Source organism: Pithys albifrons, chromosome 2 (assembly GCF_047495875.1).
Source record: "Pithys albifrons albifrons isolate INPA30051 chromosome 2, PitAlb_v1, whole genome shotgun sequence".
Classification (NCBI taxonomy): domain Eukaryota; kingdom Metazoa; phylum Chordata; class Aves; order Passeriformes; family Thamnophilidae; genus Pithys; species Pithys albifrons.
The window spans coordinates 79,862,839-79,890,503 of record NC_092459.1 but is presented as its reverse complement, the minus strand read 5'-3'; the positions used below and the strand labels follow the sequence as shown (position 1 = coordinate 79,890,503).

General features: G+C 34.9%; 1 protein-coding gene across 3 annotated transcripts in view; it reads right to left on the bottom strand.

Annotated features, from left to right (window-relative positions):
• The window catches only part of SDCCAG8 (SHH signaling and ciliogenesis regulator SDCCAG8), a 107,294-nt gene that overhangs the window by 72,889 nt on the left and 6,740 nt on the right, over positions 1 to 27,665 (bottom strand). For 2 of the 3 annotated variants that reach the window (XM_071574957.1, XM_071574948.1), the window contains exons 2-12: positions 26,521 to 26,685; positions 26,327 to 26,412; positions 22,258 to 22,371; positions 21,732 to 21,857; positions 21,295 to 21,435; positions 19,901 to 19,965; positions 17,723 to 17,911; positions 15,531 to 15,669; positions 12,813 to 12,965; positions 10,255 to 10,389; positions 7,060 to 7,176 (exon numbers count right to left, since the gene is read on the bottom strand). In XM_071574957.1, coding sequence (XP_071431058.1) covers positions 7,060 to 7,176; positions 10,255 to 10,389; positions 12,813 to 12,965; positions 15,531 to 15,669; positions 17,723 to 17,911; positions 19,901 to 19,965; positions 21,295 to 21,435; positions 21,732 to 21,857; positions 22,258 to 22,371; positions 26,327 to 26,412; positions 26,521 to 26,685 — 1,430 coding nt within the window. Of the gene's footprint in view, positions 1 to 7,059; positions 7,177 to 10,254; positions 10,390 to 12,812; positions 12,966 to 15,530; positions 15,670 to 17,722; positions 17,912 to 19,900; positions 19,966 to 21,294; positions 21,436 to 21,731; positions 21,858 to 22,257; positions 22,372 to 24,405; positions 24,477 to 26,326; positions 26,413 to 26,520; positions 26,686 to 27,665 lie in introns of those variants that run through there. The other variant, XM_071574964.1, reaches the window with a different exon arrangement.

The following is a 27,665-nucleotide window of genomic DNA, read 5'->3' as shown; positions in this document are numbered from 1 at the left end:
AGGAAATTTTCACACCACTTACCAATGACCTCAATCCATGTTGTTTTCTGTTCTTATTAATATATTAATTAATCAGGGACAGAACTAGCTGGTTTTTATTAGTTTCTTTATTTTTTAATTTAAAAAACCCAATAAAACAAGACTAGTTTCATAGCAAGATATTGATTATTTTACTTGGAGAAAAGATTACTATCAGTTCATATGCAGCAGGGGTCACTTGCAGTCATTTCTATCCTAATCCTGGTATCAATCAAACAACTCAAGGTTCAGAGTGGTCTCTAAACCTCAGACCTCCCAGGCATGGCCATCTGACATAGCATATTGCACCTGAAGAACTATCCAACTTTGTAAAGAGAGTTTTAGGGCCATCACAAGGTTAACCCCACCACATCCCACCAATGTCCTTCTCCTTTTTACACTCTACGAATAATTGCTGCTTCCCATTCAAATCTGAATGAAGATACAAAGCACTTACAGGTTCATAGGGGAAACCTTCTTTCTGGAAGTAGATTTATTATAGAGCTGTGAGAATATAAAAATACAATGTACACAAGGCTTAAAAGTTCACAGAGACCACCTTTTTCTAAGAGGTTACTTCACAAAAAATCCAAGACTACTGCAAATGCTGCAAATAATTTAGCTCAAAACAGGAATCTGAAAACCTTTCCTGACACAAAAGGCAAATAATGTGAGGACAAACACCAATAAAGCCACATGGTTCCTTTGAAAAGGTTTTTTTTTCTGTATGGCTGGCTCACAAATCAGTTGAACTCTAAAGACTAGAGAAACAAGGTAAGACATGGTCTAGATAAACAATGCAGGCTGTAATTTGTTGGATGGCTATTCTAACCTGATCTGGTAGGACACTTGAATTCCTCAAAAAGAGGTAGTTTTGTGAGCACTTTTGTCAGTTCTAGTGCAAGGAAATGTTATGGCACCTGGCAGTACTACACACCTTGTGTGCTTCATCAGAAGGCAAAGCTTCAATAGGAGAGCCATTACCTAAGCAAAGGTTATCAGCCACAAACCCTCTGCTTCCAAATCAAGAATTAAGAGAGACAGGACCCTGCAGTTTGCCAGGAAGAGCACAGGAATAGTATGGAGGGCAGATGCTCTTAAAAGCACACATTCTAAATTTCATTGAAGTAAACTTTCTACCTGCAATTGTTATCTGGGGCAAGAAAAAAATCCTGTTGCAAAGTATGTATTTATGAGTACACACACACAATTTTTAAATTAAGAAATAATCTTAGAGGCCTGTCCTTGTGCAAACTCTCAAAGAGCAACATGGTTCTTCTGGATAAATACCCTGGGAAAACAGACAAGAGTGAATTGCTGAAACATAATACACAAGGATTTTACCTTATTCCTTCCATGAAAATATTTGCTTTTAATTTGCCAAAATATCTGAACTGTAATGCTATTTCAGGAACGAAACTTCCAATCCCATAGAGATTATTACAGGCACATTTTAACAGAGAACATTGTTGTACTACAGATTAGCTCAGCAGCCACCAGCAGAGATAAGAAAGTGATTTTGTTCACAGTGGAAGAAGATTTTAATTTTTTTTAATGGATTGCAATAGAGGGGATGGGGAGAATAGGGTGGTGCAAAACTTATGCTTTGCTTGCTGATAAGGAATTTCAGAAAAGGAGGGGTACATGTAGAAAGAAGGAAGGGGAAGATTACTCCTACTTCATTATTGAAAAACAGGAGTGAATAAAACCTGCTTCTTTTATCTTTTTAAATACTATTTGACACATATGATGTGAGATTGGTTCTTTCTTCCTGGTCAGCATTAAAGAATAACTGGAAAGAAAACCTGTGCACTCACAACTGACAAGTGATAGGGACTTTTACTTCTTTCTCCTGATTGTTGAGACAATGAGAATTGATAAAACAACCATTTTTTCCAGTCAGAGAAGAAGAAAAAATGAAAACAGAACTAGTATTTATTTAAGTATACCCACTATATCAAGAGATGTGCAATTATTTTCTGCATTTGAATAATATTTAATGCACATAAGTGATTTTCTCTTTCCATATGCTATAGGGTGACATCACTCTGGATAACAGAAAATGGGTCAAGATTACATGGGCCAACTAAACCTATGAACAATAAAATCCTGATTACCAACTGTGATATTCTTCTTAGCAGGTCCACCCTTTAGGGGAAGTAGACCCATACAGAAAATGCAGACCAGTCAGTACAGAAAATTCTACTCCTGGGAATCCTGGGCCCTAGAATTCTTCTTATGGAAACACGACAAAGAATCTAATGAAGGCTGCTCATACCACTGATCCTTAAGAAATGGATGGCTGACAGAGGATAGTAATGCCACAGCAGAGCAGCAGCAGACATATTATAACTGCAATTAAACATTTTTTTTTACCTATTGCAGGGTTGTAGCTTGAAGTTTTCCTCAAAAATCTTGAGATGAGTTAGCAAATTCAGCTATAAAAAAGAATGATGTTCCTTCTGAGCAGGTCAGGAAATTCATATCAAAGCAAGGCATAAAGTACTGCCCTTTTATCCTTATTTTCAAATTAATGCATGGAATGCCCCAAACACACAATGATTTGTTAGAAGGAGTTCAGTTACAGTAAATGTTATCGCACTTTCTTAATGCTTGCTTGTCCAAAAGCAATTTCGATTTGCTACTTTTAAGACCATTATACTCAAGGTCAGACAAGGTAAGAAAATTTCATGCTAAGAATTTCAACCAATCTGCTGGATTTTGGGCTTTTCTTCCCTACCAAATATTATTCAAGTATATGTTCACAGACTGAAAAGAATTTCTTTTCAAAATAGAACTTCCAGAGCATCTTTGTAACTAATCAGGTAACAAAATGTCAGATATAGGACTGTTACAAGAATACACATAACACATAATGCTAATCCATTTTCACCACTGCTGTTACATCTTGCAAGTTTCAAAACATCTGGTGACACACTGAACATCACAGCTTGTGAAAACTCTAGTATTTAAAAGGCTGACTTATGAAAGCCCGATATCTATTCATAAAAAGATGTTTCAGTGAATTAGGGTCTCCACAAGATGTCACTGGTCTTGCATTGGACACTGCAGTATTTCCAGGATATATACCCAAATTCTTGGCCTGAATTATTTTTGATGGAGACAGAGTCAGTAATCTCTCCTCTTATAATGTCTAAATTAGGTTACTATAAATCATGGATTTATGACAAATGAGAAAAACATTCCCAAAATACCCTTTGGCAAAATGCTTTTGGATTGCAATTTTGCCAGATTTTTATTTGTCTGCAAAATTGTCAGTCTATAGTGTACAGAGGCATCATTTAGGTTCTGTCATATTACACAAAAAGGATTTGATGTGTAGCTCTTCTCATTTGTATAGGTTGTGCATATCAGTGAGCCTTCAACTTCTTTTGATTTGGTGTTATGAAAGGCCATGCAGAAAACACTTAAAAACCTGTAGGTTTGAGTATAATATTTCTGGAGATTTTCATTCTGTCACCTACAAGGTAGGCAACAGAATTCTGCAATCCTCCACTTCAAACTATGTCTGCTGAAATTTGAAGACTTTTTTACAGGTTAAAATTACCAGCTTGGATTTGTTTCTACGCGAAGTATTTACCTGATTCCTCAAAATATGGTAAAACAAAATTTAAAAGCTACAGTTAGTTTCTAAAGCTGAATTTAACAGATCCTATTACTTTATTACAAGGATACCACAACTCCCAGCGAAGGAATGCTACTGGTAAGATCTAATAAAGATGATGCCCAAATTGGCTTGGACTGCATAGACCAATACTAAAAACTGTTTTCACTTCTACATGCTGAAGCTTGCCAGATTTTATAAACCAAACATAAATTATTTCAGACAAACAGAACACAAATTATTAACAGTGAACTTCATTTTTATTTTTATAAGGCAGGGGAGAAAAGAACAAGTGATACTAATCTGGTAAACAATTTCATAGTGTGTCAGAAGTATGATTTCTGCTAGAAATGCACAAATTATGCCATGCTCTGCTCACAAATGAATGAAAAAAAAGTATTATAAAAGTGAAGTCCTGCTGTGTCAAATATGCCACACAATTTTTGTTCTGATAATAGCTATTTAGGTTAGGGCGTGACTTTTCTCTGATATAGCTGTGCTAGTACAACCCCTAGTGTGGACACAGTTTACTGCCATGAAGACAATTATATTCATACAGTTTATAAAGCCTGTCCCTAAGAAGTAAAAGTATTAAGTAATGCACTGTTATTTCAGAACAGCTACATCCACAATGGGAGGGCTGAGCGAGAAAAAGAGAGGGCAGTAGGTGATGCTACTTTACAACATAGCAGGCCAGATGAACAGATGCGGGTTTCATGTAAAGAAACTGTGTGGTACATGTCTTGCCTTCCACCTCCCTCCGTAATCCTGATGTTAATCAAGATCATGATGGATGATATTACAAAACAGTTACTCAATTTAAATGTTCATTGTTCGTTGCTTCTTAATTTTTATTTTAAGAAATATTCATATAAACTGTTAATAACAGGCAGTCATAACAAACATTGACACCATAGTATTAGTCCTAACTGAGCAATAAAGATAGGAAAAGAGATATCAGGATAAAAGAGAATAAGAACTTACTCCCTGTAAGTTCCCTAAATGATCTAAGTTCAATCTTGAAGAGCTTTATAAATACCAGCATATGATAGACACACACCTGTATTTATTTGACATGCAAATATATGTATCTGGTGATCCTAAATTGTACATGTGGGGATGCTGCCTATTCTGACACACCTAACTAATTTTAATCCTTTTTTAAAAGTCACTATATATAAACTAGAAAATATCTTCAAAACTAAAATTTATCCACACCACAATTAAAAATAGTTATACCTCAGGAAACAGTAAGCTGAAAAACAGGAAAAAGTATCATTTAATACAGAATAGCATGAAAATACTCATACATTATTGTCTCCCTACTTAAAAAAAATGTATTTATTATGAACAGATGGTGGCCAAGGAAAGTATCAGCTTTGTCTCTTAGCCAGAAGGTCAGGTCATGGCTGAGAGACCAAAGAACAATTACTGTTTGCTATTCAGTGCCATATAAGATAAAATATTTCAGGTTTTTCTTTAAATACAAAGCTAGATACAACTGAGCTGTTTTAATTTCATTTAAATTAAATAATTTGCAGTGAATTATTAACATTTGTTAAAATTTGATTTAAGAAAACCCCAACAAACCAGCAACAACAACAGAACAAGGCAAAAATGTACGAATGCTCTTCTTGGGTTGCCTTAGAACATGTTAAATAATACTAGGACCTATACAGAACTATCTGGGTTACTAGAGCCACAGCTATAAAACAGCTGCCAGATACTGAGTCTGAGAATTTTAAAATGGTTTGTTTTCCTTTTTTGTTGAGGAACCAACAATCATATTTTAACAATATAATTACATAATTACTGAATTATCTAATCTATATCTAATTATCTAATAATCTTTGCTGATAGGAACTTCCCCTCACATCACATCACTTTATCTCAAATTACAAATCGCCACATTTTGGTGTATTCAACCTCACACTGATTAAAATACCAGTATGTCAATACATGAGGTTAAAATACTTTGTTAAATTTTGCAATTTCTTCAAAAGGCAATCCTGAAGCAAGTTGGAGAACAGGATACAAAATCCAAGATATTTCTTCAAGTATCTTATTAAACACATCCTGTTTTATTTGTATGCCAAGATTATGCCAACTCTTTTATCTGTGATATCTGTCAAGACACAGACGACAAGGCTGTTTTTTGTTTTTCAGTGTCCTTAGGCCTAAAGGATGTAGGAGTAAAAAAAAAAACAAAAAACCAACCACCCAGCCCTGAAAAAAATTGCTTTAAGACCTCTATTTTTCTGCACTGTAGAAAATTTGATACATGTTGAAGGGTCATTTTAACAAATAAGCTCCACTTCTGGATTTTACACATATTTTCATTATAATTTGAAATAATACTGCTTCTAAACTAAGCTTGTACTTTAATAAGTTAATAAACTTACTGTCCTACATGAAGCTTTTGGTGAACTGGTAAATAAAAATACAATTCTAAAAATACTGCATTTTTTCCCTACATATATTCATATACAGGGAATGATTTGTTCAGTTATTTACAAGAAACAGAATGATTCAAAATCTATTGGATAGGCTGCCCTAATAACAAAATGCATATTAAAAAAATTATCCTTATGTGCAGCTTATATATCTGTGTATTCAGAAGACATCCATTCATGTGCAAATCACAACTTATGAAGGAATAACTGAAAGCTTGAAGTCCTAGAGAAATATGGATAGAACCTCAACAAAAAGGGCACTTCAAACGATGCAGATTACACCTGTTCAAGCTGTTTGCCAACTATGCTGCAGGTTACTCTAATAATCCTTCTTAGTGCATGGGATGCTTTCTCATAGACTATCTGCAAGGCATACACTGGTTTTTGTATTACTATAAACCCCAGTTTTAGATAAGCAACAGTTAATGCCAAGTGGAATTTTTCTAAAGTTATTTTCTTCTAGAAGGTTACTTTTGTTTTGGTTTTGGTTTTTTTTTTAAACTTCTCTGAATCCCAGCATTCACTAACCTTGAATCTTAAAGAAATTGGAAGATAAATTATTTTCATTTTCAGTATCATTAGGTTATGCTTAGAGTCTTTAATGTTCTGTCAGGCTGCATGTATACGTAATTATGTGTGGATTTATTTGTGAGAAAAAGTGTATAAACATATGTATACAGTACATACAATTTAAGTACCTCATATGAAAACATATGATAGAGTAATTCTATATGAAAGCATGGGATGAGTAATATGCAAAACTGAACATACTAGGGCTGAAAAGAAGATTAAGATAACCAAGAGGTATTTATTTAGCAGTAATAGCTGGCTTTTTGCCATCAATTTAGAAACCATTTAACAGAAATAAATGACCACTATTAGAAAAATGAATCATTGCAGCTTCTGAAATAACCCTACTTAGGCTACTAGTAACTGCAAAGTTATAGCAGTATTATCTCTTACCTGGTCCTTAATTTCAAGCTCCCTTATAGTTTTTGTTCTGTACTCTCTGAGCTCCTTTTCTGCCTCATCCTTCTTCATTTTGGTTTGATTCAACTGATAGCGCATTTCTCCACACACCTGTTAGATTACACAGACAACATGATCTGTAGCTTGAAGAATCCATAGACCAGGGTTTGCAAATAGATCTTTTGGTGCCCTCTACAGGTCATTGAAATGCAACATATTTTAAATTACAGTTATTTTAAGGCTCCTGTGGTAAATGTTTTTATATAAAAAGGTAGATCTGATTTTTTTATATAGTCATTTACTTTGAAATATGCACTGCCTTCTATATTCAAATATATTTGGATCAAGATTTTGCCAAGTATAAATATTTATGTTTTAAATATATGCCACCAAATACAGTTAAAATATAGTTGCTGGTTTTATATTCTTCTTCCATTCTCTGTAAAATCGCAAGAAAGAAAATCAATACTTTCAATACTAGAGGTAAAGGATGTATCACATTCTTATACAAGGGTGTATTTTCCTAACTTGCCAACTTCTCACTGTTAAGAAAGAAATTTAGATGCTACCACAACAATCTTCAAAGTTTTATCAGAGCATTACAGACTTATTGCAAACTGATGATAAATTCTTTAAAAAACAATGCCTAATTTAAATATATCCTTGGTCCAGAAGAAATGGATCAAAGTAATATTTAAAGAAATCACTTCCACACAGGATAACTATTCTCTGCTGTTGGAGTGTTTGTCATAGTATCTCCTCAATCCTTTCTGCCTGAAAGCTGCTCAGCTTCAGAGGGTCTCGGGAGGGGTTAGGAGAAAGTGAAAGAGAAATAAAAAAAGAACAAAACAAACCCCCAAAATCACCAATCCCTCCCACCTAACTTCTTTACTGCTGTGCAGGGATTTCTTCCATTTCTCAGTCTAAGCTGTTGCCTTTTTGTCTTTATTCTGTCCCATCACCTCCAATTTGTGCCTGTTCATTTCACCTTAATTAACCAAACATAAATACATGAACATTTCCTAATGAGAATGCAAATGTGTTTATTCACAGCTTCTCTTATACAACTTTCTTTCCAACTCACTCTGTTTTTCTGCCCTGCTTATATTCTTTCAGCAGATTTGCTTCCTAAATCTGCACCCTTTTAACTTGCTGCTACAATCCTCTGTGCTTCCCAAAAACGTTCACACATATTCGAGAACTTAAATTAATTTTGATTTTTCAGTCTTATACCTCTTCTCATTTTCACTATTTTTACTCTTTCTTCTTAAAAAAAATAAAAAGGGTAGGGAAAATGTAAATATGCATACTGCAATGAAATCACTCTAGGAAAACACTAAGGCAACTGTTGCAACTTCTAAGAAGTAGCATCACAAATAAATGCAAAGGACAGCTTGCAAATTTAGCCATTGCAAATAACACACAACAGCAAATGCTTTGAAGAATGGCAAAGCTCTAAAGCATTTTTTAAACACTCAGATATTATAAGCAACTAAAAAAAATCTTCATATGCAACTGCATAGCTTGTAAACCCTGTCTTTCTACTTCCTCCTTCCTTTATATGAAGAATGTAACAAAATGCAGTATGTCACTTCCCCTCCAAGTAAAATTAAAGAAATACAGCAATCCTTGCCTTCAGCTCCTCCACACACTGTACAAAGTGAATAACACAAGAATCACCAGATGGTGCTGTCCTAATAAGGGATTTTTCATCTCCTTAGGAATGAAGGAAGGATTTCCTCACTCCAAATTTTCTTCCCCTGACTTCTGGTACATGAGGAAAAAAGTAGTTCAGCTAAAACTCAAAGCAGAAGTGTTGCTATTTGATGTTTTTAATAATTGCAAACTCAGTTTGAAAACAAGGAGTGAGATTCACAAACAGGCAAAGATGTCACTTCTACAGCCAATGACAAATGTCAGAGCGATCCACTGACTCCTGCCAGCTCAATGATCAGGAGGTTTGTCCAGGATTTTTGAGGCTTCTCAATTTAGTACAGTGACACAAATGAAGAAGTTTTCCAATCTCTCAGGATAGTGCAATTAAAGCACAGCATAGACTATTGCAAGGTGACCACCTATTCAACTTTGTACTGATTAACATTAACTGAAGCAGGAACTGGAACCACCGTATCCCTCTCCTGAGAGGTAGCTTCAAATCAGCAGGCTACAAAATTATTCTTTCCAGACCAAAGAATATTTATACCTATTACCTCTTTCACCACCTCTCTGACCCTGTAAGTGGTGCTAGTCATCTGTGAACACAGCCTGAAAGACCGTGTGTTTCAGAAATGCTAAATCAAACCATTCTGATATTCTTAAAATACTCATTTATCTTTTCAGCTGAAATGGAATTAAACTTTCTAATAAGTTGAGATGAGTTTTTTGCTGTGCATTTTCTGCAATGCTTTCACTCACCCCTACCAGACTGGGAAGCAGGGGAAGACAGAAACTGCTGCAAACCTCTCCAGAAGTCTCTAGAGGCCTAAAGAATTGATTGCATGCCAAAACCTTGCACTTAATGGCTGGGGAGGTGGGATGGGCACTAGGATTATTGTTAACGTATACAGATATTCCAAGAGACTGTAACAAAGTGTTTTTTCATTCTCGTGTTATGACTCACATTAAGTCTCAAATAGATTAAGAGATATGCAAAATAAAGCACCCAAAAGTGATAAACTTATACTAGATAGATGTTAGGCTATAATTCTTAATCAGAAGAAAGATCTCTTTGGAAGGGACATGCCATTAATAGTAAGGAATAAAGCAGTATACTATATACAAAGTCTAAAGGAAAGTACTTGAAAACAGTGATTTGATACCGCTCCCTTTATTTTAGCACTGCATGTTCCAGAAGTGGCAATTAAGGACACTGTTGAACACCATGTCATCTCAGTCAGGCCAAATATAATTTTTACTGAATTTTTAAAGAGTTTAAATGGTATAAAATAGTGACCCACATAGGCTGCAAAGTAGAAAAGTTAGCTTTTTGCATGACAAAGTAACTAGGCAGGCTGCAAAAGTTCTCTTTTTACTCCTACAACTGTGCCTCTGTGATATTCAGATGAAGTCTGCATTTATCACACTTTCTTCACCAAAACAAAGGGAAATGGAGAAAGAAAAAAATTCTCATCTACCAAGTCACAATGATAAGGAAAAATAAGCTCAATACTCATTTATAAATGTGCTTACCTTATTCATCTCCATTTCATGAGATGCAAGCTGATGCTGTGATTCTTCCAACTGGCTAACCAGAGAGTTTTTTTCACTTGTGATTTTCTTTACTTGAGCCTCCAAAACAGCCACATCCTCAGACATGGTTGTCACCTGCAAAAAGTCCAAGAACACTGTGATGACACAGTATGACCAACCACAGATCTAAATCTTGTGGGATACTCTCCTCAAAAGCAACTGTATGTAGATGAAATACATAGCATTAAAAATATAATAAATAGAATAAGCACATACAATAAAAATATATCATGTATTATTAAGAAGAAAATATGGATAAATTATTTAACATTAGGTCCACAGTTTTGAATTAATTTATCACTTAGTAGATTATTTGAAACTTTTCATCAACTGGACTAGTCTCCAGGACTTTTAAGTAGAGACAATGTCAGCAGCAGGCAGCTGCACTGTTTTTGCAGCTGTAAGAGTACTATTTAACATCTTCTTATCTATCCTTATATAGATTGTTTAAAACAAAATCATGCTCCCCCAGCTAAAGAAAACTCCCCTTGCAACCACAGACATGAAATTAATTTTCAAGTTCAGAAAACATTTCAGCACTATAGATCAAAGCATGATGTTGTACAAAACCCATACAGAGACAGTATATTAAAAATTCTAATATAATTCAGATGAAATTTTGCTGAATGGTAAAAAAAATCATAACAAAACAGAGACAGTGAACCTTCAGCTATTTAGCCCTGAAGCTTACTAATGTAAGTGGAAATAACGGTGTCTGACAGTTCTAGGTTAACTTACAGAAATTCAAAGCCAAACCTAGAGGATTTTGTATTCATAACTATTTTTCACTCCTTATACATCCACCTGATTTATGTATCATGCCAATTCTCCCCTTCAGACAAATAATTTCATAAAGTGATAAAATATTCATATGAAAGCTGACTTGATGTACAGTAAAACATTTCTACTATCCCATAATCCTGAAACATAAAAGTTAATATAGATCATAGCTTTCTACCAAGTCATCCCATATCTTTAATTACCGTGCATGACATCATCATAATGTCACTATATATTGTTTAATGTGTATGCAGGATTTAAAAAAAGGATTACAACTACTCTAGAGTGGGAATCAGTTCCACTAAAATACATCTCAGTGGGTGATAAAATGTAAAGTAATGTGATGACATGGAGTGAAATATTCTACCAAGGAAAAGTTTGAAATGCTTGTCTAATAGGCTGTACTTTGGAATGAATACTCCACTCTAAGGCAACTCTGCAGCTAAACAACTGACTTCATAACAGGGATAACATGATAGATAGCAAGGAGTCAAACAAGGAATTGCTTAAAATGTCTCATTGTCTCCAGTGTAAGGTTATTTTTTTTATTTCAATTTCCCTGGCAACAGATTTCTGATGATCAGTTCACCTACTTAAATATCACTTAGTCCCTAATCACTGTGCTTGGTTCCTACTTTTATATCTGGAACTGGAATCAAAGGCTTTGACTTCCTCTAGCAGCTTAGGACTTATTCCACGACCTCACAATACCAGAAATAACCACCAGATCACCTTGGTTCCCTGCTTATGTTAGTAGCTTTCCATTCATTTTAGAAGCAACAACACTAATAAGGAACTTTTCCCTTTTTTCTTTTAAACACACTCAAATAATTCAACCTGTTCACTCTGTGCTTTCCAGATTTTTAGAACAGTTTATAAAAGAGCCCCAAATTTTGCAAAAAGCCTACAATCAGCAGAGAAATTCACTCTATTGTTTCCAAACCTCCACCAGAAAATGGTTGAAGAGGTTGCATACCAAATGAGTGTGAAAACCACTAATTTCTCTCTATAATTTCTTTCCCTTTCAATCAGCTTAGAAGTGCCTCACAAGCTTACTGCTGGTTTCCTCTGTAGACTCCGCTGGGCAGAAAATCCTTATGTTTTATACTCAAATTGAACTGGCATCTACAAGTCTAAAACAAGGTTATGAAGACTACCACAATGGTCGCAGCATAGATGATAAGACAGATTCTGTCTCACAGAGTTTATAAACATCAGTAAAAGTGAGAAAAGAGATTCCAACACATTTCTGCAGGTGGGAAAACTAAGCATATGATCAAATCACTCTGAAATTATGATATTGTAACATTAATGTATATGTAAGATCAAAGTAGTGAAGAATCCTAAATTTGACATGTGCTAACTTCAGAATGCTTGACTTGGCAGGCTAAGTAATAATTTTTATAAAAGAGCTAAGTACAAACCTTGCATCACATGTTACTTGACTCTTTCCTACTTTGACAAAGTGCATTAGAAAATATTATGCAAACCAAAATAAAGTGCATAACATCAACAATCTAGTATCATCTAGTGACACAGCATAAAACCCAGTTAATTCAAACTCAAAGGACCATTTATCTATCACTGCTTTAAAGCAGTAGCAGAAGTGACTTACTGAGCCCTCAAATCCAAAACTGAAAATGAAAGACAAAACAAAAAGCTTAAAGAAGATGATACACTCATTGTAATACACAAACAGAAAAAGAACCAACTCGTACCATTGCTGCTAAGTCCTCCCTTTGCTTCTTCATTTCTTCCCGCACCGCTTCTCTTTCATTAGCCCTCTTATTGCGCTGGGCAGCCAACTCCCTTTCAAGACAATTCTTTTGCCGTTCCATCTCACTTTTCAGTTGCTCACAGTGGACTAGAGCCTGAAAAAACCCAATTTCTTAAATGGAAGAAAACTAAAATTTTTAAACAAATATGGTATTTATTTAAGGCCTTCAGAGAAACCAATTTGCTGTGAGAAAAGTCATATTTTTTTTTATATATAATTATTATGATGTTTATATATTACCCTACCGTGTTAACTGTAGAATAGGACTAGCAAAATGAAAACAGATGTATATGTTTGTGTGTATATACATGCCTTACTGTATATACACACAATCTAATTGCTTTTAAGAGTCATGGCAAAGACAGAAGCATTTTCCAAGTAAGTGGTTGTTCTTCTAAAACTATGACTATTTGTATTGCACTTAAAAATTCCTGAATGCACATCACTAGAATCAGCCTCCAATATCTGACTTCTTGCAAATAACGTGTTTCCCGCCTAACTACATAACTTACAAAAAACTAAGGAAAAATCAATAAAATGTATGTACTTCGTCTTGTCCTCTCTCTGAAGGGAGTTACTGGGTGTAGAATGCTAAAAAGAAACATGAAAGCAGAAAGTAAAGTCACATACAATTTTTTAAACTTTAAGTTTTAGTTTTGTCAAAATGAATTCTACTAAAAATCTCGTAAAAGCACTGCTTAATTTGAGGTTCTAAAACACAGGTTATACATGTGTTTTCTATGCAAAAAGAAGAAATGCAAGTTGAAGAACACTCTCAAAACACTATCTTCTAAAAAAACCAAGGAAAAAATTGTATTTATCAATTTTTGCTTCTATATCTCACCAAAGCAATAGAATTTGTGTTATGTCAGTTTAAATCAGAAATACTCTAAGTATTCAAGGCATCCTAAAGGTAGCTTTGCTAGCCCAGTAAATTAGATTTCATTTCTTCATTTCACTGATATTCAGCATATCCTGTTTCAAAGAACCTAGAGTAACCTCCTTTCAGGAATCCTACCTTATTAACCTTTATTTTCAAATTAAATTTTTTGAACTGCTCATTTTAATTCTACTCAAAGTCAATCCCCTGCATTCAATTTTCTTGGTGTTTGGCTGTTCATGAGGAAAACAAGTTAACCCATAATTTTTCAGAGAATGCTCAAACAGACTCCATTAGTTTTATGCCAATCCTGTAAGACTCTCCACAGGATCCCTTTCATATCACCAGTCTGCTCTGGTGAGGGAATCCCTCTGTTGCTGCATTGAATCCTTTTCTATAGGAAAGTATCATCAACATCAGCAAACAATTGCCTGCATAAAACAGCTATTGTTTGGTAGACATCTAAAACAATGCGTACATACAAAACAATGCAACTGTAGAAGAAATTAGTTGCAAGAAGAAATGTGCATTTTGTTAGCTCCACTGTTTTGACTACACAATGAGCAATTCAAACAATTACTCTTTTATGACATTTATATTGAAAATACACTCCTGATTTTCCTTCAGCTATGTAACTTAACTTTAGCAGACCTCCTCCTTGCTCTATGCAATGGGCAAGAGGCCACCAACTACACAGACAACCAAAAGACAAAAAGAAATAGTTGTTTTAAATGATAAACACCAGAGATTGGACCTTTGGTAAACCAAGTGATGAAATTGCAATCACAGGATTTGGAAGCTTAAGGTGTTAACCCCTCACTCTTCTTATATGGACTGTTCTATTGGATTCTGTGCTACTTATCAAGAAAAACAGCTCTGAGGAGTAGAATTAGACTGGAAAAAAATCCAATGGTTTGTATTTACCAAGAGATTTACCAGTACATGTGGAACGCTAAATTAATGCTGCATAAGTAAAAAACTTTTTCCTGTTCCTCCATATTAAAACAGGTTTTGAGCATGAAAAAAAGCGCCAGACAGCACTTTAAAAGACCCTATCTGGACACACTCTTCTCTTACAGCTCTGGATAATTAATACCAATTTGATCAATAGAACAATGATATCAATCTTGTCTGCATTTAATGAAAAAACACCAAACCAAAGCAAACGTCTCTCACTTCCATTGCAATTCAGTAATAATACAGTAGATGTCACTACCTATCAAGGAAATAATTTAGGCCAATATAGGTTGATTGTGTATAGAACTAGAGCAAACACAAGCATTAGATCAAAACTGGTTCTAAGATTATTATTTACATAACACAAAAAGCTTCCCGCAGGTAGCATTGGACAGGATTTCTCATCTTCAAAGAGCTCTGATAGTTAATCAGTTCTAGCACTGCTCTTATCTGAAGCAAAAAGGAGTTGTTTGTAAGCAATTTAACTATTCTCACCAGAGTAGGTCAGAAACGTGATGTGAAAATGACATGTCATGAATGCCTTTGAAAATTCTGCAATTTAATCTTTATCACCTAGCTATAAAACTACATCAGAATTTAAAAATGTAACACTCCCTACAGTATTGATGAGAATTCAGGAACTCAAATACAGAGTTCATGTTAGTGTTCAGAAACTGTCACACAGTGCAATTGTTTTAAAGCTACTACATCATATCAACATATGACAAAGGTCTTAAGAATACATTCTTATTAGCATGAAAACTAATTAAAATTTATAGTAGGTCTGAACACTGAAAAGCTCTAATTTCTTGATGAATTTACCTTTGTTTTTTCTAAATTGGCCTCTTCTGCCATTTGCACAGCATGCTCAACTTGCTTACAAGCATTAGATTCTCTTTGCTGCATCTCTTTCACGTTTTGTCTCAGTGAAACAAGTGCATCCATCAAGTCATCTCTTTCTCTGCATATAAAGAAAAACAAGATATTTCTTCCATATCTTTTTTTAAGAGAAAAAGAAACCAAACAACAGGTACCTCAAATATGAAATATTAATAGAAAAAACACATAAGCATGATGGTAAGTGAAGCAAGACTAAAACTCATAAATTAAGGGTAAAAGACAGCATACTACTAGCTATTGAAAATCTCATTTGCTTAATGACCATTTCTTCACTTCAGAAGGATGGACTGTGAAGAGAAAATTACAATGAGAGCAGATCTTAAGTCATTAATGTAGTGAAGTTGAGCACATTCTGTTGGCATTATAAATGGGGACCCATGCCAGAAAAAACAACCCCAAAAAACAAACAAACAGGCAGGTTTCTGGAAAAGCAGATTGAAGTAATATAAGCAACACAAGGTAAAAAGGGGAAAAATAATAAAAGGAAGGATTAGGTTCAACAAGTAATTCAGATCACTAAGTATATCAAACGAAAATCTGTATCCATTTGCTGCAAACTGAACTAAACAACAAGCCACTTTGATTCTACATCTTCTCCAAACTTTTGTTAACTAAGAAACTAAGATCTATACTAAATAGGAGCTGGTAAACCTGTAATACTTAACTTCACCTTTTCATTATTTTGATATTAGTTTTTACAGTAAGTGTTTGTGATTGAGGTGCAACTTGAGATTCTGCCTGAAAACTTGTGTTTGGTTTTGGTTTCTTTCTTTTCTTGATGTTGTGTGATAAGTAATACTTTTTTTTTGTATTTGTCAGAGAACTAACAGTCATATTTTGAAATTTCTTCTCAACAAAAATTGGACAAAGTTGCCTACTGAAATATCTTTGTTTTTAATAAACTGCATCATGATGTGTAGTTGTAGCTTTTGGATTTTGTTAAGCATACACATGAAATAATGGTTTAAGATCAATAAACAGGGCAGCTCAAATCTTTTATTTTGAACTGCACTATAATACAAGAGGACAAGGTACAGATTTATAGTTCGTTCACATATTTCAACATCTTTGACAAATAATTACTTTTCTTACAAATGTAGATTTTGAAACATGACTTTTCAGCAACAGAGCATTCTCAGAAAATTCTTGCACTTGATAATAGAAAAAATACGTAAATACTACAAATAGCCATCGAATGCGTAGGGATAATACCCACTTGACACACTACACATACTATGCACTATGTCCCTTCAGTTTCCTTGCTTCTAATTGACCCACTATTCCATCTCCAGCAGGCTCATTCTAAAACCTCAGAAATTCTAAGAAGTTTCAGCTATCTGACAACAAAGAGATGGCTGTTTAACAAAGTATGAGAATGTTGCAGCATCCTATCATTATTACTAGAAAGCAGAAAGAAAATTTTTGAGGATGGTTAACTAGTAGAATTGCTTAAGAAAAAAATATAATGCTGTTGGTATTTTTGAATTACATATATATAGCCTGTATAGCTGTTAAAAAAATTAAATAAAAGCTAAAATTAAAAAGGTTGCATCAAATAATTTGATTTATTTTTATACAATAGAACTTCTTTTCCCTGACTTATTGTAACCAGGATGGAACTACTACACATGTTTTTGGTAGGGAATGAACCCTACCCTAAGCACCTGGCTGATGTATCTGAAGAGTACCACAAATGCAAAGAGGATTAAGTGGAGCCAGAAAGAAACCCAGCCACAGAAAGGTGACGAACTTTTGCAGGAAATAATCAATCAAAATACATGGACTTCCACAATATTTTTGCTGACAGAGTGAAAGACTTGTTTGTACAAGTGTAGGAAACCAACTATAAATAGTCTCATTATCTGGACAGTCCAATGTACCATAATTACATGATAGTGACTAGCATTCTTTCCCAGCTGATATAAGCAGCAAAACTATTGTGGATTTCAAAGTGGTTGGGATCTCTTTTCATTGATTTTAGCATTATGACTTCAGCTTAGGAGTGTATTTTCAATAAGTGCACTCTATGAATGGAATCAGACACATGGAGACTGAAATGGTTTAATGGAAGCAACCATACTTTCAATGAAAAAGTACATCCTACCCATACCTACTTTGTTAGCCTTTCGATGGTCTGCACATGAACATTACAATGAGTCTGTGCAAGAACTGCCTCATGTTGTGCACATTTCAGACACAGACCCCCAACTCGGCTAGAATTTGTGGCTGAATTGAGTGACTTTTGGTGTTTCAGCCTTCCTTCCAAATCTTTGCATGTCTTCTGAGATTCTGAAAGGTCTTTTCTAGAAAAAAGAAATAAAAAATATTTGTGAAATCAAACATTTCTGCAAGTTATATTCATATCCAATAAACTAAAAATAACTGTAAGAATCTCTGTAATGAACAGTAAGAATCTCTGTAATTAACAATATTTTACACATTTCAGTGGGCTAAGATTTTAACAGAAAAATAACAATTGAACTGCCCAATTAAAATTATTAATAGACAAAATAATATTAAACTGATTTGTTCCTGCTCCCCTGTAGTATCACAAAATAGTGAAGTCAAATAGAAAATTATTAGATTAAAAAACCTGTAGGCTTATATATTCCCTGAACAGAGTATAAGATTCACTAGAAAAAAACACTATCAGCTGTATAAATATTTCAATACCCTAACAATTTTCTGTTGTGTTTGTTATTAATATCACTAACTTCATGTTTATTCTCTATTCTCTAGACAAGAATCCAGATCTACCCAGCACACTCACTCTGATCCAGCTATATCTACAAACTTGAGGTCAAACACATGTGCAGCAAAACAGGCCAAGTTTTTAACTTGTCTCTAAAATTTGTACCAGGTGCTCTGAAGAATATTCTCCAGAATTTCCAAGCATGTGTCAGGCTGGTGGGATTGCAAGCAGTAGGAATGCTAACATCAGGAAGTTCCAGACAAACGCATACTGTGCACATATAGATCACTTTGACAAACTGCGCAATAGATCCAAAGCTTTTGGTTTGTTATGCAGGCCATCTGGGCAGCACACACATAGGAAGTCTGACACATTCTGGTTGCATTGGATTTACTGTGCACATGATACATACACTGCATGATATATACACTGCATGCTTACTTCCATCTGGAAAATCTTCTGTGCACATTTTCCAATTTTAGTAGCTGGTCTATTAAATATAATCCACTATAACCTGAACAGAATTTGTTCCTCATACATCCTTAGACAGTCATGGTGCAACAGACCTATTGTTGGAAAACCTTGGACAGAAATCAGCCAGTCCTATGTAAATTCATGCTTAAAGAAAGTCCCACTGAAAGCAATATTATTTCTCACTTTAATTAACATTTAGCTTTGCAGAACTTACAGTCTCTTAGGAGAAATCAAAAGACTGAATAATGTACGTGTGGAAATTTTCAGACTACTTTAGCCTCCAATAATTATTTCTGAGTATATATAATATTTTAAGCCAAGCCAGGGAAAAAATAAAACCAGCTGAAATTTAAGATCCTTCTTTACATTCACTAACCAACTAACTTTACATGTTTCAATAATTGTTTTCATATACACAAAAAAAGACTAGAGTTTCCAGATATATGAAACCATAACTCATTTAGGGAAAAGCATAATTAAACAGATTCAGCAGCAGTATCATTCAGCAAGTGTACAACGGAAAGTTCAGTCCTGAAAACCATATCCTGAAGTGGAAGCCCCTTCCTCTATTTTTTCATAGTTTGCTAGCTATTCAAACCTTGACTATTTTGAGCAATACTTGACAACTTATTTTCAACTATTTTTGTGTTTGAAGATATTAGATTACACAACTGGGAAACAGTGCCTGCAAGCTTCAAATTATATTTTCCTGCTCCAAAAGTATTATGTGGCCTAAACTAGTTTGATGATTAATATCTCTAAATTTTGCAATATACAATATTAGTAGAAGACAGATAATTATGGAAGGTCTCACAGAAGGTACCATTTTAACTGCTCTTTTTCTCTTTGATTAGTGTACCTTAGCAGCCAGGACCTTTCTCTGAGGAGGGTAAAAAGCTTGACAACATTTTATATTGTTACTGTAACTATAAAGTAGCAATACATTCAATTTTGCTACATTTATATGGAGAAAACTCACAAAACCAGCTTTCAGGTGTGCTGTCAGGAAAATACAAATTTCAGACATTCAAGCATTCTCCTCATTAAATCAAGAGTGGTTTGTGTTGTTATATAGTGATAACTCATTACCAATCATTTTAAGGAAAAAAGAAATATTTCACTTTACCTTAGAGACTGTACTTGAGCATCAAGGATATTGACTTTTTCTTGATAAAGAAGTTTTAGACTCTCCTTTAGAAAAGATGGGAGAAAAGAAGTGTCTTTTGCTTTCTTCATAATAGTCTTTACAAATAAACCTAGACTTCAGCCACATTCATTCTTTCCCCTGAGGAAATAAACTTATTGAAGCACTAGTGGCAGAGAAACCTAAGTATTTCACACTTCTGAAAGTCTACAAGAAGAACAACCCTTATATTTTCTTATTTCTATATCTCTTGCTAGAACCTCATATGGTAAATTGTTTCAGCTCCAACAGCAGCCCTCTACCATGATTTACACAAACGTCTTGATTTTGCTCTTGCTCTCCCAAAAGTCAGCAGACATTAAAGAAGAATTCTGAAGAACTGCAAGTACACAGGCTATTTATTTATAATACAATGAGTTACTTTTATTAGTTGGTGAAGAACTAGGTATATGAATCAACCACGCTCATGTTAAATGCAATGGTCATAGCAAATCAGATAAATAATTACAAATTTAGCTCACTATGATGCTTAGAAAGAAGTCACAATCAACATGATTCTCTTGCTTTAAATGTGGCAGATGAAGAAAAGTGTACTGTAAACCCTAGCTTTCAAATAACTGAGAAGGTTTTCACCTATAAAATAACAGCACAAAAATAAAAAAAACCATACTTTTCAGAGAAAGAAATTAATAAATACATATAATTGAAGAACTACAGTACCCTATATCTTTCACAGTACACATACACACATGAATAAAAAGTATAAAAACTTTTCTCCATAGCTTTTTTCTCCAAAAGATAGCAATGCTACCTCACTACTTCAGAGCAAAAATAAATTTCTATCTTCCCAAACTAAAAATAAAGGACAAAAAGAACATCATTTCTAAATCACTAGGGCTCCTCTCTATGTCTAAAGGCATATAGTGTGTAATTCAGCAGAGGGAAAGCAGACTGCACAAAGCTACTTTTGTACCTTACTGAGCCTGTGCTGCTCCAGGAGCAGAACAACTCATTACAAAGAGGTTGTGTAGAGGGATACACAGATTACACCAGCTAGTTTCTCCCTGCTTGGGCATTGTGTTACTGCTAAGAATCTCCAAAGTACAATGGAGGCATCATCTTTAAACAAGACGTATCTCTAGAATGTCAGTGTTTGCAGATACAAACTGCCATCTGTATCTAACTGCATAACAATATTAATTAAGGCATAATGAGAACATGAGGTTTAAGAGAAGAAAATCTGAGCTCAGATTAAGGTTCAGTCAACCAAAACTCCTCCTCTGTCTGTTACAAAATTAATCATCAGAACTGCAGCAACAACAAACAACTGAAGATTTTTGCAAAGGTAGGACTCTGAGAAGAAAGTTTATACCAACCAGTTCCACAGGCCATTTTAGTATGTCTGTAGCAGCTGCTGAAGCAAAAGCCTGATCTTTGTTTTGTGCTTGTGATGAGGTGACAGGATGATGTGTGCTACAGTTTTTACCACCTACAGGCCAGGAGTTCTGAGTATTTGCCTAAAACAAAAGTATTAATGCTTCAGTTATAATTATGTAGGCTGTTTTTATAAACAAATGTCACTTATGTAAGTATTTACTCTTATAAATTTCACTAGAATGTAAGAACTAATAAACAAGTTAATTAGGTTAGCCACCTATGATAATGATGTTACCTAAGGAAATCCATGTTTGCAAATTCTCATTAAATTTTGACTAAAATTCAGTTTGTGGATAACCATTTGTGTAGCCGTCCATAAAAAGAATCAGGTCAGGTCCCTAAGCACTGATTAAAAGGACAAAAAATAAAAACCTACCGAGGCATCCAGAAGAGTTTGTTCTCTCAATGTGTATTCTGCAGTTAAGAACTTCAGTTTTTGATGGAGGTCCTCATTTTCAAGTACAACTGCTTGTACTTTATCTTTCATCCCAGACAATTCCTCCTATAAAATAAAGGAACTGCATGTAAAAAGCTCCAAGAGCTAACAACATTAACATACACTTTGAGATCAAAAGTCTAGATTAACAGTCTCTACCATTTTAACCCTTTTAAAGAGAGTATGAATACTCAACAGACATTTTGTATCTTTGCAGCTTGAATTCCCATATAACTGCTTTAAAAAAATATTTGTATTTGTAATAGGACATTAGAATGCCTTAAAGATCCTTAAACACCAGACACTAAGATGCATGGTAAGGGATCTACTGAACTACATTTGGCTCAGTTTTGGTCATTAAAAAAAAAAAAAAGTCAATCTCAAGTGTAAGTGTAAGCTGCTTTCAAAGCAATTCTTCATATCTGGGAGACCAGGGTTTTCGTAGGTCAAATATGTTGCCTGATACCTTGCAAAACTTCACTTCTGCTTCCAAATGGTTAATGTACTGGGACTGATCATTGATTATAGGAACGAGATCAGAAAGAGCTGGCAAGTCTCCAGGTACAGCCTCTGGGGGTTTCTGAAGGAAATATAGAATAGTATGTGTTATTTTCTGGTTTTCCACTTATTGCAATGAGATGTTGCTTGCATACAGAATACAACGTACACTATTCTAATATAGACTCAAAATGCACACAGAGTTGTTAATGGAAACCTCTCAGAGGAATAACAGGCACATTTCTAACAATTACCTTGCAATTGTGGATGAAAACTAGTTTGAAACTGATACAACTCTAACATCTGTGATCTTGGGTCAGAAACACACCGTTTTTTGCAAAAAAATTCCACGATATGCTCAAGTATAATTAAAGACTTGAAGATCATAGAACAGATTTTCAGGAACTAACTGAATAGTTGGACAAAACAAAAAAAAGCAAAACAACCAAAGAAAAGAAGCCTAACCCAAACCAAGCTACTGATGGTTAGCTACTGCATCTATTAGTTATTTTATTTACAGGTTCTGTCAAGAACGCATTAAGATTCCCTGTCCAGTCTTTAAAGCTAAAGATACAATCTTCTAATCAGGGGGAGGTGAAAGTTTCTAGCAACAAAAAACTTATTGCCAAATGATACCCAATAAAAGTATTGGCCATATTAAAGGAAGGACTCTTCAGTTATCTGAATGTATAACTGCAGAGACAAATGGAGGATATCCAGAACCATTAGGAAAAACATGTAGAGAAGGAACTCCAAATTTGCAATGCATTCCACCTGACTCAGTGCACATAAGTACCATGTTTCATTGACTCAGAATTCATCTTGATTTAAAGGCTGTTAATATTAACTACGCTATAATTTTTTTTAAAAATGAAACACACTTGTTAGAGTATATATAATATAACTTTCATAATATTTGTAACTAATCTTTCTTTTTATCTGGCTTCTACTCATCCCTCCCTCTTCTCTGAAGTGTAATGAACACCTTGCAGCTGACACCTCCAGCTGCCTCCCTGAAAAGATTACACCACAACAGTGTTAGAAAATGTGTGAAAACTCCATTTCTATTAAAATTCTTTTTCACTGAAAAACAGTGCTAATGTTTAACTTGAAAAACAGTGTAATGTAAACAACAGTGGTAAGGAATGGTTTCACTTAAAGGAAAAGAACATGCAGTATATTTTGCCAGCATAAAGAGAATGGAGAAGCTCTTTGTGGTATTTTTGGTTACACTTTTTTACAATGTAACTGTTATCAATTGATTATAAATTACTTTGGATTTTTTAATTAATGTCCTGATAATATAAGGTGTTATAGAGTGAAAGAACAAAAGTCAGGGGAGGCACGTATTTAAATTAGGCCGAACATGAAAATCAGAACTGAAAGACACATCTGATCAGTATGAATTGCCAAACATTTATGTGAATCTCGGAAATGCTGTTCACATTTGCATACTTAATACTGAAAAGGATTTATAAAGTATAAAGGCTTGGCAGCTTTAAAAGCCAGACTTCTACACGGTGACAAACAGCTTTGCCACCATCACAAATAATGCTGAATGCCTCAAATTTCAAACCTCTAACCCACAGAATTAGGAGAACTCTGCCACCCTGTAAACTGTCAAGAAACAACAGGAATCCACGACAGAGACTCCAGCTATAGCAGCAGTGTCAGGAACAGGAAGATGGGTGCAGCTGGGTTAGCAAAAACCCAGCTTGCAGAACTGCATTTGTTGTATAAAGCAATCTCGCTGGGCCTTGAGCAAAAGGAGACTTTCCACCTAACCATTTGGGTGTAATCAACAAAAAGACATACTCATCTGATGTCTATTGCAACTCTCATCAATGACTAGGAAAAGGGAATTTTGTTAAGACAATGTTATTTATATGTATGAACTATGCTAAAGGTTACTAAACAGTATACTTTCTGTGAAATATTACATTTAGCTACAGATCATGCAGTCACATAGTATTCAGTAGTCATCAGGTGTTTCTGCATAACTCAAAGCAAAAGGTTAAGGTTATTCATAATCTAAGTTTGCCTTCTGTAGTGGTTTTAGCTAGGCCTCAAATTGGCAGGCTCAGAGAATCTATGTGGATTGAAAGACAGCTCTCACCTGACTGGGTAACCAAGGAAGTATTTCATACCAGATGACGCAAACTTAAGATATGGGGCAGCAGTGGGAGGTGTTCAGTTCCACTATGGCTGGAGTACAGAGAAGACGTGCTGCAGTTGTTCTCCTCTGTTAGGCCCGGCTCCTGCTGCTGCTACATCGTATTTTGTTTGAATTCAGGGAAGTAGAAATATTTTGTTGTTATACTTTCTCTTTCTTGCAGGGTGTCTTTTAGAGTACTTCTAGATTTAGAGTAATACACCATCTATTAACTGGGGAGTGGGAAGTTATTTCTTGTTATATATGTATAACTTGTGTAAGTGTGTGTTATATTGTAGTTTCCTCTTAATTTTCTCTTTTCTGTATAAATACATGTAGTGAGTTTCAGCATAAACCTGGTCTAGAGGGTTTTTTTTTCCTCTCCCTCTTCTCTTTCCCTTAGCTGGTTGGGAAGAGGAGGAGCCCTTTTCACTTTGTCCTGGACAGTTGGCATTTTGCCAGCTCAACCTAGGAGACCTTCCTTGACCTTGGGGGAATTGGGTTCTACTTATACAAGAAGCATTTCTGCAGTGTCCACTAAATCACCAGACAATTATATATTTTATAAGGGTTTGGGCTTTTTTTGTTGCATGCACACCTTTGTATTTTCATTTTTTTTGAGCTTTACACTTGGTCTGTCTTCAGAACACTTTCATAGCCTAGTTAGCAAGCAGGTGGAGGGCAGCTGCAAAGGAGAACAAGGATACCACTTCACAGAATGCCCCTCACTGAAAACTTCGAGAGGAAGAAATGGGACAATGCCCTACCAATAAAATTCCCATTTTATCTGTTTATTTCTCCACCCTTTAATCCACTCCCTGAAAGCACCTATCCCATGTTTCTTAAAAAAGGTGTTCCACTTTCTGAATTTTTCACTCTACCAAAACTTCCCAATATAAGTAGAAAACTTCATCAAAGATGGAATAAAAGATGGTTTCCCTCCCCTCCAAGGCTAAATACAAGCAGATACAGATTCATGTCATGCCAAGGTCAACCACTGATGCCTTGTTCCCTTGAGCTACAAAACACAAGCTCTTTCCTCTGCCATTATGAGGCAAAACAGCTGTCAGGACAACTATACTAAACCTATGAATTCTAGAACACTCAGAAAAGTGAACTTTAAATAGAAATTTCTCCATATCAGGACACTAGAGCTAGGCTTATTACCCAGGCTGAAAGCAATACAGCAGGAATACAGGCTTTAGATTATTCTGCTGTTACCTCAACTTTGACAGCAAAGAGCTTCTTGTCTTCCTTATATAAACCAAAAGTAGTCAGTGAAGGCTGTCAAAAGATAAAACTGTAACAATGTCTTTGAATTATTTTCCCATAGAGATATGATTAACTAGCAGCTGCTGCCTAACTGAATTGTGTACTCCACATACTTTGGTGCAGTTCTGCTGCAAGAATCCAGAATCTGAGAAGCCCTTGTAAGAGTACAAACAAAATTAGACAGAGACACTGCATTTTGGCAGAGAACTACAAAACCAGTTCTTACACAAACATTCCTACTTGTTTAAAGAAAAAGCATAGTTACAGCATAAGAAGGTTGTTGAGAATCCTTAAAGTACAGTCAAAGGGAAACAGAGGCTGCTTTTACAGAAATTTTTCCACATTGTCTATCCTGACTGTTTGAAAAACAAAAAAGGATCAATGACCCACACTGCATGATCAACAAAAGAAAAGAAACATCTAATCCTGTATTACAGATTCCTTTTTATTCTGCTATGGTCATAAGCATATCAAGTTCTGGCATCAGGAATCTCCTGTATTTAAGAAGATAAAAATGATTCAATGCTTCTTTTTCTCCCTGCATACTATAAAATTGTTCTCAACATTCATGCCATTCATTCAAACAATACAAAGGAAACCAGAAGAAAAATACATGGAATGACGACTTCCATCTTGATGGAGAAGAGACTTCACTTTCCATTCTCTCTTGATGCTGCAGCAAAATTTTAAGTTGATTAACTAGAAAGAGACAAAAGAAACCATTATAACAAAAAATAATTACTTTTCCATAGAAATTAGTTTAATTTCTCACAGTGATTAAACCATTTGGTTTCAGAGTAATTTTACCTGCGTGACTGTGCTGGAGTTCCTGCCTGGCTGGATTCCCACAGTCATCAGTTTCCCTGTCCGCACCATCACTGCCCTCATGCACTGAGGACTGGTCACATCCAACCTCGTCCTCACCTTTAGCCAAGGTATATTTCAGTTGATGGATGCTTTCACTAGCACGTTCTGAAAAAAAACCAATCACATCATTAGCCACAATAAACAACATAAAAGTATTTACTGCATGATATTTTAAATTGCAAAAACCATGGGAGAACTAAAAGCATTCAGCATGTGTCTAGCTCAACTAATTAACCTAAACTCTGACACTGGAAGCAATTATGTAACGAAAACAACCAGAACAACTACTATATTTATAAAATACTTAGTAATTAGTTACTAAATTTTCTAAGACGCAGCTATAAATAGCATCTTAGCCCCTCAATACATCAGGACTCTGCAGCAGCACAAGGAATAATATACTTAACCCTAAAACATGTCCTAGCATACACACTTTCCATACTTTTCAGTGAACCTAAGGCTCATGCTACATTTTATACAATATGCAAGATCAGGAACCAAGAACAGTATTTTTGCACTCTAATAATGCCACCACACATTACAAAGCAATGTATCACACAACAAAATGAATACCTGAGCAAATGAACTAATAATTCAGCAATCTGAGCCAACATAAAACAAGACCTCTGACTTCTAAACAAGTAGAAAAAATAAATAACAACACTCACTATTATAGTAAAAATTCTCAACAAACACAACAGAAAACCTCTTTACAGATGAATATAAATATTTTCAAGAACTAACTGACTTACTGACAGGTGATACAGTAGTGTTTTTTTCTAATGTTCGGTATATTTTTTTCTTATATTCCTTTTTTGAAATTTTTTTATTTGATTCAGCTGACATGGCTGACATCACCTCTTTTAGTGTAACAAACCCAAATATAATTCACAAGGAAATGACTCATAGGAGGGGTCTAGGTCAAATATTTCTCTTTTGGCATACTTACGCTATTCATCCTTCCTTCAGCATTCCAGGATGCTCTGAGGGCGGGACAGCTAATTGAGAAATGCCAGAAGTATCTTACTGATGCAATGGCTTAGATAGTCAGCAAACTATGTTGCAGTTAGTTATTGCCAAGAAGT